Here is a 16,637-nt window from a genome sequence, read left to right as displayed (position 1 = left end):
GGCCAGTGGTTCTCAAACTATTTCATTTCAAGGACCGCCTTAATTTCAAAGACCGCCAGTTTCGTATGCATTAGACCAGAGACACACATTCAGATAGTGTACAAATGGAACCAAATGGACCCGTAAGGGAGTTACATATCCGTAAGGGTCCATGTAATGAATAACTACCAAACATTTCCAGGAACTCCCTGGAACTCCCTCAAGGACCCCTGGGGGGGACCCCACTTTGAGAACCACTGACAGACAAAAACAATGAAACACAACTATAATACACTGTGACACTAACTTACATTGCACAGCGTGCCACCCAGCATAAGCATACAGTACATACTGACAACTATGTCACTTAACATAGAGCAGTGGTTCTCAAACTTTTTCATGTCAAGGACCCCCAAAATGATATGTATTTGGCCGCGGACCCCCATCTAAAAATATTTTGTTCCAGGGACCCCCAGAAGCAAAGATTTGAGTTAAAAAATATATGCTTTAAAAATATATATATTCAAAGATTTGCAAAAAATATTTTTCAAAAATAGCAGATCTACAAGCTCATAGCTCATAGCTATGAACTTGTATAATAATGCATTATTCTGATGCTATATCTACACATTTTGCTGGGTACCCCCTGGAACCCCCTCGAGTACCCCTGGGGGTCCTCGGACCCCACTTTGAGAACCAATGACATAGAGGATGATGTCAATTTGACTTTGAAAGCAACATAATAAAACTTTATGACCACTGGTACAACCATTTATCAGTGGTGATGTATTTTTATGACAGGCATCATGTAGCGTGTAGGCGTCACGCATACACCTTTAAATGCACTGTTGCTGCGTGTCTATTTGATGCATTACCTTTAGCTACTTAATTTTACTCAGTATTCAGTGCTATTTGTGCTAAAAACTTGGGGGACACTATTCATCCTCCTCCTGTTGCCTTGATATTCTGCTTAGAGATTTTTGCCCCCAAGAATGATTCAAACTTCTGCAAATTGTCAACATGTCTCTTACGTCAGGTTTTTCCTCACAGGGCCTGAAACTGCAGACTGCAGTCATCAGTTTCTTAGAAAAATAATAATCTAGACAAAATCACCCATGAACAATTGTTGGTCCATATCAAACCTCAAATTTTTAAATAAACAAACAACTTCTTGGCTCTGAACAACGGTTTTGATATCTTCCAGTCAGGATTTCGACCACAGCACAGCACTGAGACTGCTCTTGTTTAAGTCTTCAATGACATCACAGACAGTGGCAGAATTTCAGTATTACTGGATCTCAGTGCTGCATTCGACACGCTTGACAACATAATACTAGACTTACTGGAAGATTTGGTGGGACTTTCTGGCACAGTATTAAACTGGTTTGAATCCTACTAAAAAGTACAGGGATTACTTTGTGTCTATAGGCAATTATACATCTCCTGTTCTGTTCAACAAGCTGCCACTGGCTTATGTTACCATAATTATGCAGACAACATAGACATTTACATAACCATACCATATCACCATGGTCAAATACAAGCACTGAGTAAGTGTATTGAACAAATCAACATAGCTTCTGTGGAAAATCCAATAAACAAAGTAAAAAACAAAAAAGTGAGAAGTGTGTACTGGGATATCAAACACGCTCACAGACACACATTGGACTTATCACTCCACAAATGAACAGTAAACAAGGAAAGACTGCCTTCATCTTCTATAACAAATGGAACAAACTCCAGGACTCTCTGAAACTGGATCAATTGGTCTCTATAGAGACATTTAGGGTACTACTTGAGGAAGCATTACATAAGGACTGCACCTGCTTTGTGTAGCCCTTATGTGTCTGCATTACAGTATGATGTTTTTTGTTGCTCATTATATTTTATATATATATATATATATATATATATATATATATATATATACACTTTATTTAAAATTATATTGTATATGTTGTGATCAAGTTGTACTCAGGGCGTCCTTGAAAAAGAGAGCTTGCTCTCAATGGTCTTCCCTGAATAAATAAAGGTCAATATAAGTACACAGCTTCAATCGGCAATGTTAAAAGCCATAAGCCACAGAGAAGATTGTGTGCAAATCCCACGCCTGCATTTAGGCCAGGTGCTGGACATCAAGGGAAGAATCAAGGATAAGAAGAAAGTCTGCACACTGTTCTCAAGCTCCAAAAAAAACTCACTTTTTATTTATGCAACGTTTCGACCTTCTAGGTCTTCATCAGGCAAATATTCAATATTTTTAATTTGCCTGATGAAGACCTAGAAGGTTGAAACGTTGCATAAATGGAGCTTGAGAACAGTGTGTGGACTTCTTATCCAAAAGCCATAAGCCAAACACTTGGTGCAGTTAGTCATGGGCTCACCCCTGAATTCCAACCTTAAGACACTTACAAAGTCAGTCTACAATCACCTTAAGAATATAGGATTAAAGGACTTGTGTCTCAGCAGAGTTTTTGAAAAACTTGCATTCCATGCATTTATCTTCAGTGCAACAGTAGTTCAGGACTGCTGTAACACGTGTCTTTAAAGGACTCCTTATGATCAGACAGCTGCAGTTGATTCAGATTGAACGCTGCTGCTCAAGTCTTTACTAATACCAAGAAAGTGGATCATATCACTCCACTTCTCAGATCTTTACACTGGCTCCCTGTCTGTCAAATAATTGACTTCAAAATACTACTGTTGGTCTATAAAGCACAGATTATTTTACGTGTCACACCGTTACGTGTCAAAATACACATGTAATGAGTGGGACAGGTCAACTTTATGTCCCCAACTCCCGAACTAAATGTGGAGAAGCAGCGTTCAGTTTTTATGCATCACATTTCTCAAACTAACTCCCAGAAAAATGCATGTTTTTAGTCACTTCTCGTGCTGCACTATAACTTTATTATTGTACTTTTATGTTTTATTTTAGGTTATTATATAATTCTAATTACCTTTTATCGTGTTTCTTTTGCACTTTGTCTTAACTTAATGTTTTCTGTCTCGTGTAAAGCACTTTGAATTGCCTTGTTGAAATGTGTCATACAAATAAACTTGCCTGGCCTTGTTATTCAAACATCACATAGCAACAACTGTTTCTAGCTATTTGAAAAGAACACAAACAATTGGCAAGGAACGGCTCTTTAACGATGCGTGACCAATGAAAAACCAAAACCAACACTTGTTTGTCAGGTGTACAGGGTGGAGAATGCATTTCTCACTTCAATACCCATTAGGTACGGCAGGAATTGTAAATGCAATCATCACTTGGCCATAGAATGCGGTTGCAAGCTTAGGGAAGATTAAAGCATGACTGTGGTTTAACAAGGTGCAACAAAGCACTAATGAAGTGGAAAGAAAAGAATGAAAGCATTAACATGTCAAAGAAAATTGCAATCATTTCATCAGCCAAATCATACTGTCATACTACGGTCAGTATTATTACAGGTGTCACGCAAAAGTAATGTATGACATATTATAGGTACAAATATATTCAAATGTTAATAAAACGGTAGACATTGGTAATGGATAAGAAGCAATGTGTTGTATTGCACTGCTGTGACATCTGGTCATCTCTAGAGACAGTAAAGTGTTAATTTATGTTCTATCTTTACAGAGGGTAATTGTATGGGTCCATTTTTACATTCACAGATTAACACTTTTTGTTGTGTGCCAGCATACACTTATACCCCTATCTGTCTTTGAATATGTTCCTACAGCAGTGACATCATCAAGTCCAACTATGATTATTTAAACTTAATAAATTAATTAATTCTCATTTAGATTTGGACAGGTGGGAATCTGGGTGATCCTTTCTAAGACCCAGAACCAGAGGCTCTCTGGCGAGGAAGAGTTAGTTACAGCATGTTTCGTATAGGTATGAAAAACAACGGTCTAATGTTTCCCCATTGAGATGGGAATGTTTATACTAAGAATACCTCAGGCCACAATGTATGACGGGGTAAACGCCGGTAACTTTCCAGCAGACACCGGCTGACGAGGGCCACAAGAGACAAAACACAACAATCTTAGTGTTAGCCATCGCCATGCAGCACCGATTATGTATCAATCAATCAAGTTAGTTATGGTTCAATTAAACCCAGGACTTTGTTTTAGCTAGAGTGTCTCTGAACTGAACCGAAGAAACAAATCTAATTGGGCAAGATTCAAAACGCAGCCTAAACAGTAAAGCTGATGAATATTCAGTGAGTAATGGACGGGTCATTTCTTTATCTGCCCAAAATAAACTCTGTACGCGTGTCAACACTCAGATTTATTCCAGAGAGGCCCTTGTAAACATTAAAACCGTCTACAGAGGCAATTTCGCTGATTAATAATGAATCAAAGAATGTTTGTTTATGCTACGACTCTGTTAATGTCTGCCTTCTGTTCACCATGTGTGAGGATGGGCTATTTCTCTCGACTCCCTTGCTCGTTGGATACGTATATACAGTATGGTATGTATATAGTACAGTATATAAATAGACTGTTTTTGTAAACACTCTGACCACCACTTTAATGTCACTGATAAAGAAAAACATCACATGGATGCAACTGGGACGTATCATCAGTGTTGTAGCCTGGGGTCATAGGGTGTTTCGGGTCTCGCAACATACAACATACACCCTCGCCCAGGTGACCCAGCCAGGGTTGATCAAGCCCCGACTTACGTCCCAGTAGCACCCACGGTCAGTCCTATAGGGAAAGACAGGGCAGTCCGCTTCTCCGGAAGTACTCTGCCGGAACTCGGGGAGGCTCTGGCACGTGGAGGGACTAGGCTCTGTGGGTTGTCTCCTGGCCGGGCTCCTCCTTCGTCTCACCAGGTCCAGGACCTGAGCGCTGTACCAGATCCTCTGCACCATCCAAATCCAAACATTTCATTCTGGCGTGATGGTTCCTTGTGCCGATACCACTAGATTGGGCCGTCTAATGGTATTAGCTCCACTTGCGGTACGCTGGAATGGCCCTCCTAAAGGCCTCACCGCGGGTTTGTTGGGCTTCTTCCTCACGGAAGACACAGCATGGGGCGCTAACCCATACTGCTCCCGGGATGCCGTCTACATTCCGGCTGTCAACAGTCTCTCCTGTGGTCACCAAACTATTCCTGGTTGTCACGTAGTCTAAAAATTCCTATGAGCCACTATAAATAGAATAACTGATAAAGAAAAACATCACATGGATGCAACTGGGACGTATCATCAGTGTTGTAGCCTGGGGTCATAGGGTGTTTCGGGTCTCGCAACATACAACATACACCCTCGCCCAGGTGACCCAGCCAGGGTTGATCAAGCCCCGACTTACGTCCCAGTAGCACCCACGGTCAGTCCTATAGGGAAAGACAGGGCAGTCCGCTTCTCCGGAAGTACTCTGCCGGAACTCGGGGAGGCTCTGGCACGTGGAGGGACTAGGCTCTGTGGGTTGTCTCCTGGCCGGGCTCCTCCTTCGTCTCACCAGGTCCAGGACCTGAGCGCTGTACCAGATCCTCTGCACCATCCAAATCCAAACATTTCATTCTGGCGTGATGGTTCCTTGTGCCGATACCACTAGATTGGGCCGTCTAATGGTATTAGCTCCACTTGCGGTACGCTGGAATGGCCCTCCTAAAGGCCTCACCGCGGGTTTGTTGGGCTTCTTCCTCACGGAAGACACAGCATGGGGCGCTAACCCATACTGCTCCCGGGATGCCGTCTACATTCCGGCTGTCAACAGTCTCTCCTGTGGTCACCAAACTATTCCTGGTTGTCACGTAGTCTAAAAATTCCTATGAGCCACTATAAATAGAATAACTGATAAAGAAAAACATCACATGGATGCAACTGGGACGTATCATCAGTGTTGTAGCCTGGGGTCATAGGGTGTTTCGGGTCTCGCAACATACAACATACACCCTCGCCCAGGTGACCCAGCCAGGGTTGATCAAGCCCCGACTTACGTCCCAGTAGCACCCACGGTCAGTCCTATAGGGAAAGACAGGGCAGTCCGCTTCTCCGGAAGTACTCTGCCGGAACTCGGGGAGGCTCTGGCACGTGGAGGGACTAGGCTCTGTGGGTTGTCTCCTGGCCGGGCTCCTCCTTCGTCTCACCAGGTCCAGGACCTGAGCGCTGTACCAGATCCTCTGCACCATCCAAATCCAAACATTTCATTCTGGCGTGATGGTTCCTTGTGCCGATACCACTAGATTGGGCCGTCTAATGGTATTAGCTCCACTTGCGGTACGCTGGAATGGCCCTCCTAAAGGCCTCACCGCGGGTTTGTTGGGCTTCTTCCTCACGGAAGACACAGCATGGGGCGCTAACCCATACTGCTCCCGGGATGCCGTCTACATTCCGGCTGTCAACAGTCTCTCCTGTGGTCACCAAACTATTCCTGGTTGTCACGTAGTCTAAAAATTCCTATGAGCCACTATAAATAGAATAACTGATAAAGAAAAACATCACATGGATGCAACTGGGACGTATCATCAGTGTTGTAGCCTGGGGTCATAGGGTGTTTCGGGTCTCGCAACATACAACATACACCCTCGCCCAGGTGACTATACTATAGAAGTTGCAGTTTAGTATTTACTTTGAAGGACATTTTCAAGTTAAGGGAACCTTTTTAAAAGGCAATTAATGCTAGACACAACTCAACATCAAACCGCTTGGTGCCATTAGTAACGCCTTTTAGGATTTCAAGTAGTCTTTTATGGTATAAGCAGAAAAGACAGGCTCTTGCAGTCTCCTTCACGGAGCAACTGATGAAAATGTTCTTCGGCAGAAACAAAATGAGCACTTAAAATGAACCTACCACTGCTCCACCATTTCTTGCCATGGATAACGTAATGGTCTTTATCCCTGCGGAGGGTACACGCCATGTTGGTGGCATCGCTGGAGGCGACATCAGGCTCTGTGGAGGACATGGTTAATCAGCCTTTAATGAAATTAAATGTCACTCAAAAAGGACAATTTGGAAAGACTAAGTAAACTAAACTGATGATTAAAGGCAATGGTTGCAACTAACCAAAATTGTATTACCTACAATAAACACAAAACAATGTTTTAACATTTTCTTTTTTTTTTTACAAAAAAATTGTCATGAAACCCACCCAAACAGGCTGAATTAAAGTTCTTCATCTGTAGATGTGAGACATGAAATATTTCCCCAGCCAACTGCTTCACCTCTATGTACTTTCATTTCTTAAATTATGGATTCCAGCTCAAACAAAGGACAGAACTGTTGTTGTTCTTGCTTTTTTTTCAGCATTGGCAGAGCTTATCAGTAGTACAGTATTTCCAAATTTTTCTATACTACTTTAAATTCCTGAACGTACAGTATAATGGCTTTTTATGCAACCTAAAGTGAAGAATGCATCCCAAGAGAAAAACAGAGGCGTTCATCTGCAATTCCTTTAGTCTAATAACCCGAAGGAAAACATCCTAAAAAAACGCTAAACCATATTTGAGGTTGAATACAGTATAATTAACAGAGGTTCACACCCACTGTAATCACCTCTGGCAAGGACACTGTGTTGAGTCTATCTAGTGTGGGATCACGCAATCAAGGAAGCAAACAGGGAGAAAATGACTCATATACACTGTATGAGTCATTGGTCATACCCATAAGGGTCATTTTTTAGACTCTCTGAGTTAACACATCTTACGGTGTAGGTGGATTTGTGTCTAGTACTGCTGGCCACGCACATATTGTTTCTGACAAGCCTTGCACAGTTTACAGCAGTCAAGGTAACTAGGTCCATTGAGAGTCAATTGCACCGCAACCATTGCAGGAATGTTGGGGAAGCAAACCACATTATGCTGAATTTCAGTGTAATTAAACAACTCTGTCAGTGCATAACAGAGTGCTTGGTTTTGCGGTGGAGTGAAATGTTCAAAGTGGCCTCACAGTCATCACGACATACACAACATTATTATCTTTAGGATCCCTGCAACAATATGCGTAGTCCTATTTGGTATTTCTACTAAAACGAATAGAATGTGCACATCACACATCACTTGGTTGAGGTGCTGGGTGTTTTGAAAGTGACATGAAGAAAAAGAATAAACCCGCACACGCACACTCATCTGCTCCAATGTAATTTAATATGACAACGTTTTGAGCCAAGGCCATCGGGTCAAACTCAAACTGACTTTAACACATTGATTGCCTAGATCGAGTTAACTCGATTTTAGAATCCATCACTTGCTTGCCTAGATCGAGTTAACTCGATTTTAGCAACAAAAAAAAAATCAATTTCTTTTTTTGTTTTTTAATTTTGACCCAAAGACCAAGGAGATATGATTTTTCCAAGATCTAGACTCCCATCCACTTCCTTGTTAACTTAAAACTTAAAAATTCTGTATCTCGGCTCCTGAGTACTTTTTTTACCCGCTTGCAGAGCTGCGGGTCTATTTTCACACTGAGTACTAGGCAACAGATTTCCGACATGTATTCGACACTTTTTTTGCGTGATTGGCTGTCGTTTAAGCCAATGGGATACTTTCCCATACTCTGAACGGGCGCCCTCGTCCTCCCAAGCTATGGGACTAGACACGCCTCTCTCAGTGGATTCGTCTGAGCGCTAGCCGAATTTGGCTAATAGTTAGCTTGTATGCTTGTATGATGTTACTAACTAACTGTTTTTAGCCAAACGCGGTAATGTCCACTCTCCGGGCCTTTCAAAAGAGGCTCGCTTCCGCATTTTCTTCTTCGTTGGTCCAAATAATGACACGGTTGCCAGATTTTTGAGAGAGAAATAAGCAACCAGGTCAATGAAAACAAGCCCATTAGGCTACATGACCACTTTAAACGTTGATTTTAGCGTCAGCTATCTCAGAATGGTTTGCATCATTGTAATCACAAGGCCCGTACCTTTACAATGGTATATAGATTGACTATTATTGTTGCTATGTATGCTTATTATAAGCGACCTCGTTTTCTGTAAAGTTGCTTGAAAATATCAGTGGCTGTTTTGTATTTGTTGTGAGCCGCTCGACGTTCGTTTAACACTGGTAACGCGAGGTTAGTATGGAATTTATGGAAGTATTCCACTGAAGATGTGCACAAAACAACGTAGCTACTAGCTAGGCTTCATAGCCTCGTTAGCTCGTAACTGCAACCTGGTGTTTGCACTTTATTCATTTACAGCCCATACATCTACATAAACGTTCAGATTTCAAATATAAAGTGCTTAACTCATGGCCACGGGTGTTATAATTGTTTATTACACGGCTTGGTTGAATGCTCGATTCTGATTGGTCAGTCATCGGTCATTATTTCTGGATAATGACCGATGAGCTCTATAACGGGCCGCTGTGTAATCAGAGACTCAGAACACCTGCTCATGTCAACCTGTGCTGCTTGGTTATATGCTTTATCCAACATGACAGCCATGTAAACAAACAAACAATGTCATTTACAACTAAACGTTGCTCTCAAGAATGTTTTTGAAAAAATTTGAAGTGAGAAATAGACGATGCAATAACCGAGAAGTCATTCTATTTGATCCACTGCGCTTCCTTGTTTATCGTGGCACAACAACGGGGGAATACCAAAACGCTCGCCCCAAAACACAGTCGCCCCGGGGCAAATCCGGCGGTATTACAGGCAAATCGGCAGTAAATAGAATGGGGGGCGAGTGTGTTTTGGGGCGAGTTTTTTTCCATTTCGTCATTTGTTTTTGCGAGGCGAACTTGTCCGCCCAGCCCAATACTTATGGAATACTTTCATTGCCGTAAGCAAGGAAATACTTTGTTTTGTTGTTACTTTTGGGTAAATGTATTTATGTATTTATTAAGTAGCCGTGTAATAAGCGGGATAATGCATGGGGAGGTAGTCATTATTAAAATCTAAATTTCAATAATGACTACCTCCCCATGCATTATCCCTTGCGTACGGGCCCTCATAAGTACCCGTATCTTCCGTATTGTTCAATAAAAAGCATTTTAATCCGATCGGTGGCCATTGTCTCCGTTTTCTTTCAACTACGCGGCTGTATCCGTTTGGGCGTGTATTTCAGTCAGACACATTATATCTCTATGAGAAAATGGCCGCCGATCGGAATACAATGCTTTTTATTGAACAATGCTGAAGATATGGGTACTTATACCCACCCGAAGTGAATTGTAACATCTGTGGCCATGGTATAAGCACTTTATATTTGAAATCTGAACGTTTATGTAGATGTACAGGCTGCAAATGAACAAAGTGCAAACACCATGTTGCAGTTCAACAAAGACGTCACGACTATGTGTAGCTGCTCATTTGCAGTGGTAAGTAACTAAGTACATTTACTCAAGTACTGTACTTAAGCTCACAACGCGTCGCATCGCGACGCCTTGTAGATCTGCTATTTTCAAACATTTCAATACTTTCAGTTTTGGTACATTTTGCTACCGATACTTTTGTACTTGTTTTACTCAAGTACATTTTTAATTCCGCCCATTTATTGTAACAGAGTACAATTACATTGCAGTATTCATACGTTCACTTAAATAAAACATTTGAGTACTTTTTCCACCAATGTTTATTAGGCTTAGTAGCTTTAAGGCTACTAATCATCTACAACACTAAGTTACCGTACAATACACTGAATGCAGGCAACTCCCCACGTTCCATAGTAAGAGAGGGGTAAATACAAAATATACTGCCTCCAAAGCTATTCCTGTCATACCTTAATACATTAATTTAGCCTAACTATTTGAATACTATTGTTTTGGCTAAAGCCTACTGTGTGGCTGGCTGTGCGTCACTCTGATTGCGTCTTTCATTCATTCTGAAACGTGTTAATTGTCCACCACCTGACAATCATTAGCTGTCTTTTGTCATCTTCATTTCTTTGTAGTTACATGTTGTGCTGTTGACGACCATTAGGCTACCTGCCAATTGAAATTAAATGAGTACTAACTGCTCACCACCGGCCTTTTGTCCAGGATTCAGAACAATGAATACAACACTATCAACCAGTCCTACTGGGTGTGTGTGTGTGGGTTTATTTGTGTTGCTCATACATTTCTAAGTGAAACACTGTTGTTTTGACTTGGGCAAGGGTATAGCCTACATTATGAAGTAACTATTTCAGCTGGTGAAAATAGCAGATCAGTGAGATTGTAGATCAATTATTTGTTTTTAAAATTAACCAGTTGAGGTACTTTTACTTAACTGGAGTGTTTCCATTAATCAGTACTTTTACTTCAACTCAACTACATCTCACACGCAAATATTGTACTTTTACTCCACTACAATTATTTGAAAACTTTAGTTACTTGTTACTTTATAGACATACATTGTAAAACATACGTTCACCACTTTAGCCCTATTTTCAACCTACAAGCTCACAACGTATTGTGCGCTTGTAGATCTGCTATTTTCAAACATTTTAGAACTTTTGCTTTTGGTACTTTACGTACATTTTGATACCAATACTTTTGTACTTTTCCTCAAGCACATTTTGAATTCCGGACATTTACTTGTAACAGAGTAGGTTACTTGTACATTGATTGCAGTATTGATACTTTTACTTAAAGGTAGGGTAAGTGATATTTTTTGGTTAAAACAAAAAATATTTTGTTAAAAGGTTAAAATACTATATTCTGATAGTAATATATATATATATATATATATGTGTGTATATAATTAATTACTCAGCGTGTTTCATGTTTCATTAAAATAGCAGATCTACACGCTCACAACGGGTCGCCGCCTTGTGTGTAGATATACATTACATTGCGCGCACACACACACGCACGCACGCACACACACACACACACACACACACTTACTTTATATTGGTAGCCAACCAATGAACCTCTGTGGAGTTATTTTTGTTGCATTGGAATGGCTGAGATTTTATTTTAACAACTTTTACATTTTGTGCTGCAGATTGGGGCAAAAAAAGCCTGCCGCAAGCGGGGATATTATGACTTTGTCATTTCTTGTTTTTCAATGAAAAATCTCTTGGCTTAAAACTGCAAAAAATCTGAAAAACTTCTGGCAGTGAATGTGTTAAGAGTCAGAGCCTTGAAGAGCCTCGAAACGTTGTCATTAAATTACATCAGAGCAGATGATTGTGCAGGTTTATTATTTTTCTTCATATCCATGTCTATACTACCACGCTACTATTCGTTTACTCCTTTTTTTACTCCGCTCCTACCTGTATCTGTTTTGTGTTCCGCTGTGCTGCCTGTTATGCCAATTGAGTTTCCCTTACAGGATCAATAAAGGTATTTATATTTATCCATGTATTCATTTGTTCACTAAAAGTGTAAATGCACACAATGCAAATACTTGAATGTCACGAACAGGTGACTGACTGGACTTGGCCAAGTAGTACCTGTCATGCAGAAACAGGAGCGGATGTCTCCTCGGAGTAGAGGCTCCAGCCACTTGCTCTTCTGTTCATCACTGCCAAACATATGGAGCACCTCCATGTTCCCTGTATCTGCAGGAAAACAGTGCACAAATAGAGCTTTTATTCTTTTCTTTCTTTTCACTTTGTTTCCACTTTGATCTGTCTTAGAAATCACATGTTTGCCTATATGTGAGGATATATCAGAAGACTTTAAACCATTAAGACCTGAGGCCGATTCTACAAATGCCTTCTAAATCAGTAGTTCTCAAACTTTTTTGTGTCAAGGAAATGACCACCTCCATCTGAAAAAGTTTTTGCCAGGAATGCCAGGAAAAAGTGTTTCCTAAGAGTTTTCTGAAAAACGTATTGATTTACCAGGGGCCTGGCAGTTGAACACCTCAGGGGCGTAGATGCAGCGGCCAGTTTCCTCTGCGATGTAGGCGTAGTCCAGCTGACTAAGACCACTGGCAGCAGGCAGAAAGAGGTTCCACAGCCCCGCCCCCCTGGCCTTTGCCTAAAACACACATAATATCATCACTGTCGGGCAGAAACCTGTCCATGCAATATATGCTACTTTTGTGTGTGACTGTGTAGTATGATGAAGTAGGGCATTAAGTTGAAATATGGAGGTATGAGAATTCTGCCCGACAGCAACGATATGCATTCCTTTATCCATAAATACATCATACACAAGACAAAAACATTGCATCATCCCATCTTTATTGACCGTAAAAACGCCACCGTGGTTTATAACAAGTAGAGTTCATTAGCTTGGAATCTCATGGGGGCTTCGCTGAAGGCATGAATGACAGATTGCCAATAAATCTATCTTCACAGGTTAAAGGAGCAATGAATGCACTAAAAGCAATATAACATAATGATATCAAAACCCCAGCAGTAAAATCTATTCCTTCCCACTACTTACCTTCAAATCCTCTATCACTTGGGGAGTGTGCCATCTCTGTGGGGAGAGAGCATGTTTGGAGTAGTATTCTGCAACTTCCTGGGGCAAAACAATAAAAGAAGATGTTTGGGGCAGGGCTTTGCTAAGAGACGGGACAGAATTATAAACATAAAATGCTGATGACGGAACACGGGCTGGAAGAAAGAACCTTTATTACGGGGCCAGGCTTCCAGCATGGACCCGTTTTGTTATTCAGATTATTCCGTTTCTTCTTCTGCCACTTTTGGCAGTTCTGGCTGAACCGTGCAGTCGCTTTTTATGAAACTCGGCCATATGATAGATGGTCATGAAAAACGATCAAGAAATAATTCTCACAATCTTTCGTCAAAAGGTGGCGCTATAGCACTCAATTGAAAAATGCCAACTTTGAACAGGTACAACTCATGCCCTGTTTCACCTACAGCCATGAAACTTCGATGCACACATGCGTCTCCTCATGCTGAACAACTTTCACACTCTGACTTTTGACCTCTGACCTTTAGATCTCCCACCATTTTGAATTATATGAAAAACAGTTAAAACCTATCTCCTCCTGGGATTTTTGAGTAATCTGCACGAAACTTTTTACACATGAACTTTGGACCTATGCCAAAAATCGTTTGCAAAATATTTTCCATAAGTGAAAAAATGAAGCTAATGAGCCAATGAATATTGCAGTTTTATGACAATTATTCATCTGCCCCTAACACATACATGCAGACTTACCATTCTTTGAAACTTTGCAGAAATGTAAAGGGCCATTCCAAATATCACTGAAACCAATCTTACTCCAATTGGTCAAACGGGGGCGCTATAGCAATTTTTTGAAAATTGAAACTTTAAACAGGCAAAAGTCATGCCTCGTTTGGCCGACAGCCATTAGACCTGCTTACACATGTGCCTTGACTAATGAGGAACACATCTATCACGTTGACCAGTAAGCACCGCCCTTAGATTGTCCGCAATCTTGAGCAGTTTGAAAAACACTTAAACCCAGGATTTTTCACCTATTTGCGTGAAACTGTATCATCAGTGTGATCTCCTTTCACAGGTTCTTGTCTGTTGGTGGCCTCTCGCTTAAATGTGTGCCCCACAACCTGAAGGTCACCAGTTCAAGCCTCACTTGGTGCAGACTTCATCTAAGTTGCATTTCACACAACATGACTATCAATGAATACATCTGCAATTGTTAAAGATAACATGAAATACTTAATTGAGTGTTTTTACATACAGCTGATCTACAATCTCACAACTTTTCAGATAGCAATGAGAGTATGTTTTTTCAATGTATAACATACTTCATTGTGAAAATAGCCGATGTACAATCTGACAACTTTTAATGGTTTGTGAGCTTGTAGATCGGCTACTTTCACTAGTTTTGGTTCTGAGGAGATGTACAATTTCTTCATTGGTAAATGGTTTGTGAACGAGTGATCTTTGTTTTAGTGAAACAGGGGCTTGGGTCATGACAGAACAGGACAAAGCTATAGCACTATAGGTAGTGTTGCAGCTACCTAAGAGTGCCTCACCATCGCAAGGTTGCCGGTTCAAGCCTCACTTGATGCAGACTCATTTAAGTTGAATTGCAAAAAACATGACTCAATCTATTCCGTTTCCAAGGCTCTCTCTCTCTCTTCAATCTATTCCGTTTCTATCTTCAATCTATTCCGTTTCCATGTCTCTCTCTCTGTCTCTTCAATCTATTCCGTTTCTATCTTCAATCTATTCCGTTTCCATGTTTGTCTCTCTGTCTCTTCAATCTATTCCGTTTCTCTCTCTCTCTCTCTCTCTCTCTCTCTCTCTCTCTCTCTCTCTCTCTCTCTCTCTCTCTCTCTCTCTCTCTCTCTCTCTCTCTCTCTCTCTCTCTCTCTCTCTCTCTCTCTCTCTCTCTCTCTCTCTCTCTCTCTCTCTCTCTCTCTCTCAGGGTCGGCCATAGCTGAGTGGTTCGGGAGCCAGAGGCTCTGGTTGACCCAGGTACGATTCCAGGCCAGGTCAGCAAATGTGTCGATGAAATGAAATTTGTCCCTGAGCAAGACTCTTAACCCCTAATTGCTCACAGGCCCTCATTGGAAACAAGACCGCAAGGACTTTCATGAACTGACCTGTTAAAGGAATTATCATTTCTCTTTCTCTCTCCTGGCCCCGTATTATCGCTGCTTGCAGCTATATTTTCCGTTTAATTTTCACTGTATTTTCATAGCTACAAATCAAATGAGGGATGGGACGATGTGAAAATGACATGTCACAATTATTGTGACAAAAATAATTGCGATTAACGATATTATCGCGATAATCTAAATATGCTTAAAACTTAAAATGCCACCAAATGTGCTCTTTACAGGTCCGTTTTATCAAGTATAGAGTGGTACTGAATTTGCAGCAGAATTTGCAGCTCAACAAAAGCTAATTCATCCTAGTGTATGACGGAGGACAATTTCACGATCACGATGAATTAAAATCTCTGCGATACGATTATTGTGAGTGTTTTCTTATCACGATAAGAATAAACGATAATAAACTATTAACTTTGTAACGTGTTAAACGTAGCCGTGTTCCCAGAGGACGGTACAGCACACAAACAGACAATGATCTATCAGCGATTATTACATGGGCACTGACCTCCTGGGCAGGAAGCACGTGTTGTCTCATGAAGTCTTTGACCTGCTGGAGGACTGCTCGGCCTCTGGACGTCTGGAGGAACAGCTTGTCTTCAGCTGGGCCTGGGAGGGACCTGCATGGGAGGACACCCGTCTCACAAGTTTAATAGTCAGCAGGGGAATGGAAAAGTGCGTGGACGAGAGATGGATGAACGTGTGTGAATTTGTTGATTTTGGTCGCCTTTGCGGGTGTGCAAAAGACTTGCTTTTTATTGATTTTGGTCAGTGACACGGAAATATGAAGGCTATATCACTCTAGAGAAGAAGATTAATCTTCTCAATAAACATGACATAACATGGGTTTTGTCACATATTTAATGTGTGTACGTAATTTTATGTGTGTGTGTGTTTGTTAAATCTTTTTTACACTTTTCCAGATTTAAAATATAAATAAATAAATCTACTTTAATCCTCTTTAATAAGAAAAGATCTGGAAGACATCAACTTTGCCGTTTCATACATTCCAGCTTAGGAGCCCTGGAGGGCACTGAACGGCACCAGCTGGGTGCAAAGCATTCACTCCTTCTTGATGGATTCAACATGTCACTTAAACTGCACTGAAATACTCTACTGTACTGATATACGACAGGGCCAGAGTTCACACCTGTCCGCCCTGAAGGGTGTTTTCATCTTTTTCTGTTCCCGTCCTTAGATCCTTGTCTGGTTGATGATCTAAGGACAGAGGTTGTAATTTTGTTCCCTTTGTCAAATGTGGGCCTGTAACACC

General features: G+C 41.1%; 1 protein-coding gene across 3 annotated transcripts in view; it reads right to left on the bottom strand.

Annotated features, from left to right (window-relative positions):
- The window catches only part of acad11 (acyl-CoA dehydrogenase family, member 11), a 60,231-nt gene that overhangs the window by 35,144 nt on the left and 8,450 nt on the right, over window positions 1–16,637 (bottom strand). For all 3 annotated transcript variants that reach the window (XR_014600076.1, XM_084048289.1, XM_084048288.1), the window contains exons 9-13: window positions 15,873–15,984; window positions 13,236–13,313; window positions 12,686–12,824; window positions 12,293–12,400; window positions 6,772–6,870 (exon numbers count right to left, since the gene is read on the bottom strand). Coding sequence is in view for 2 of the 3 variants with exons in the window: in XM_084048289.1 (XP_083904415.1) it covers window positions 6,772–6,870; window positions 12,293–12,400; window positions 12,686–12,824; window positions 13,236–13,313; window positions 15,873–15,984 (536 nt within the window). In the remaining variant the exon portion in view is untranslated. The remainder of the gene's footprint in view (window positions 1–6,771; window positions 6,871–12,292; window positions 12,401–12,685; window positions 12,825–13,235; window positions 13,314–15,872; window positions 15,985–16,637) is intronic.

Source organism: Gymnoscopelus microlampas (genome assembly GCF_963454915.1).
Source record: "Gymnoscopelus microlampas genome assembly, chromosome: 22".
Taxonomy (NCBI): domain Eukaryota; kingdom Metazoa; phylum Chordata; class Actinopteri; order Myctophiformes; family Myctophidae; genus Gymnoscopelus; species Gymnoscopelus microlampas.
This window is presented reverse-complemented; position numbering and strand designations above follow the sequence as displayed.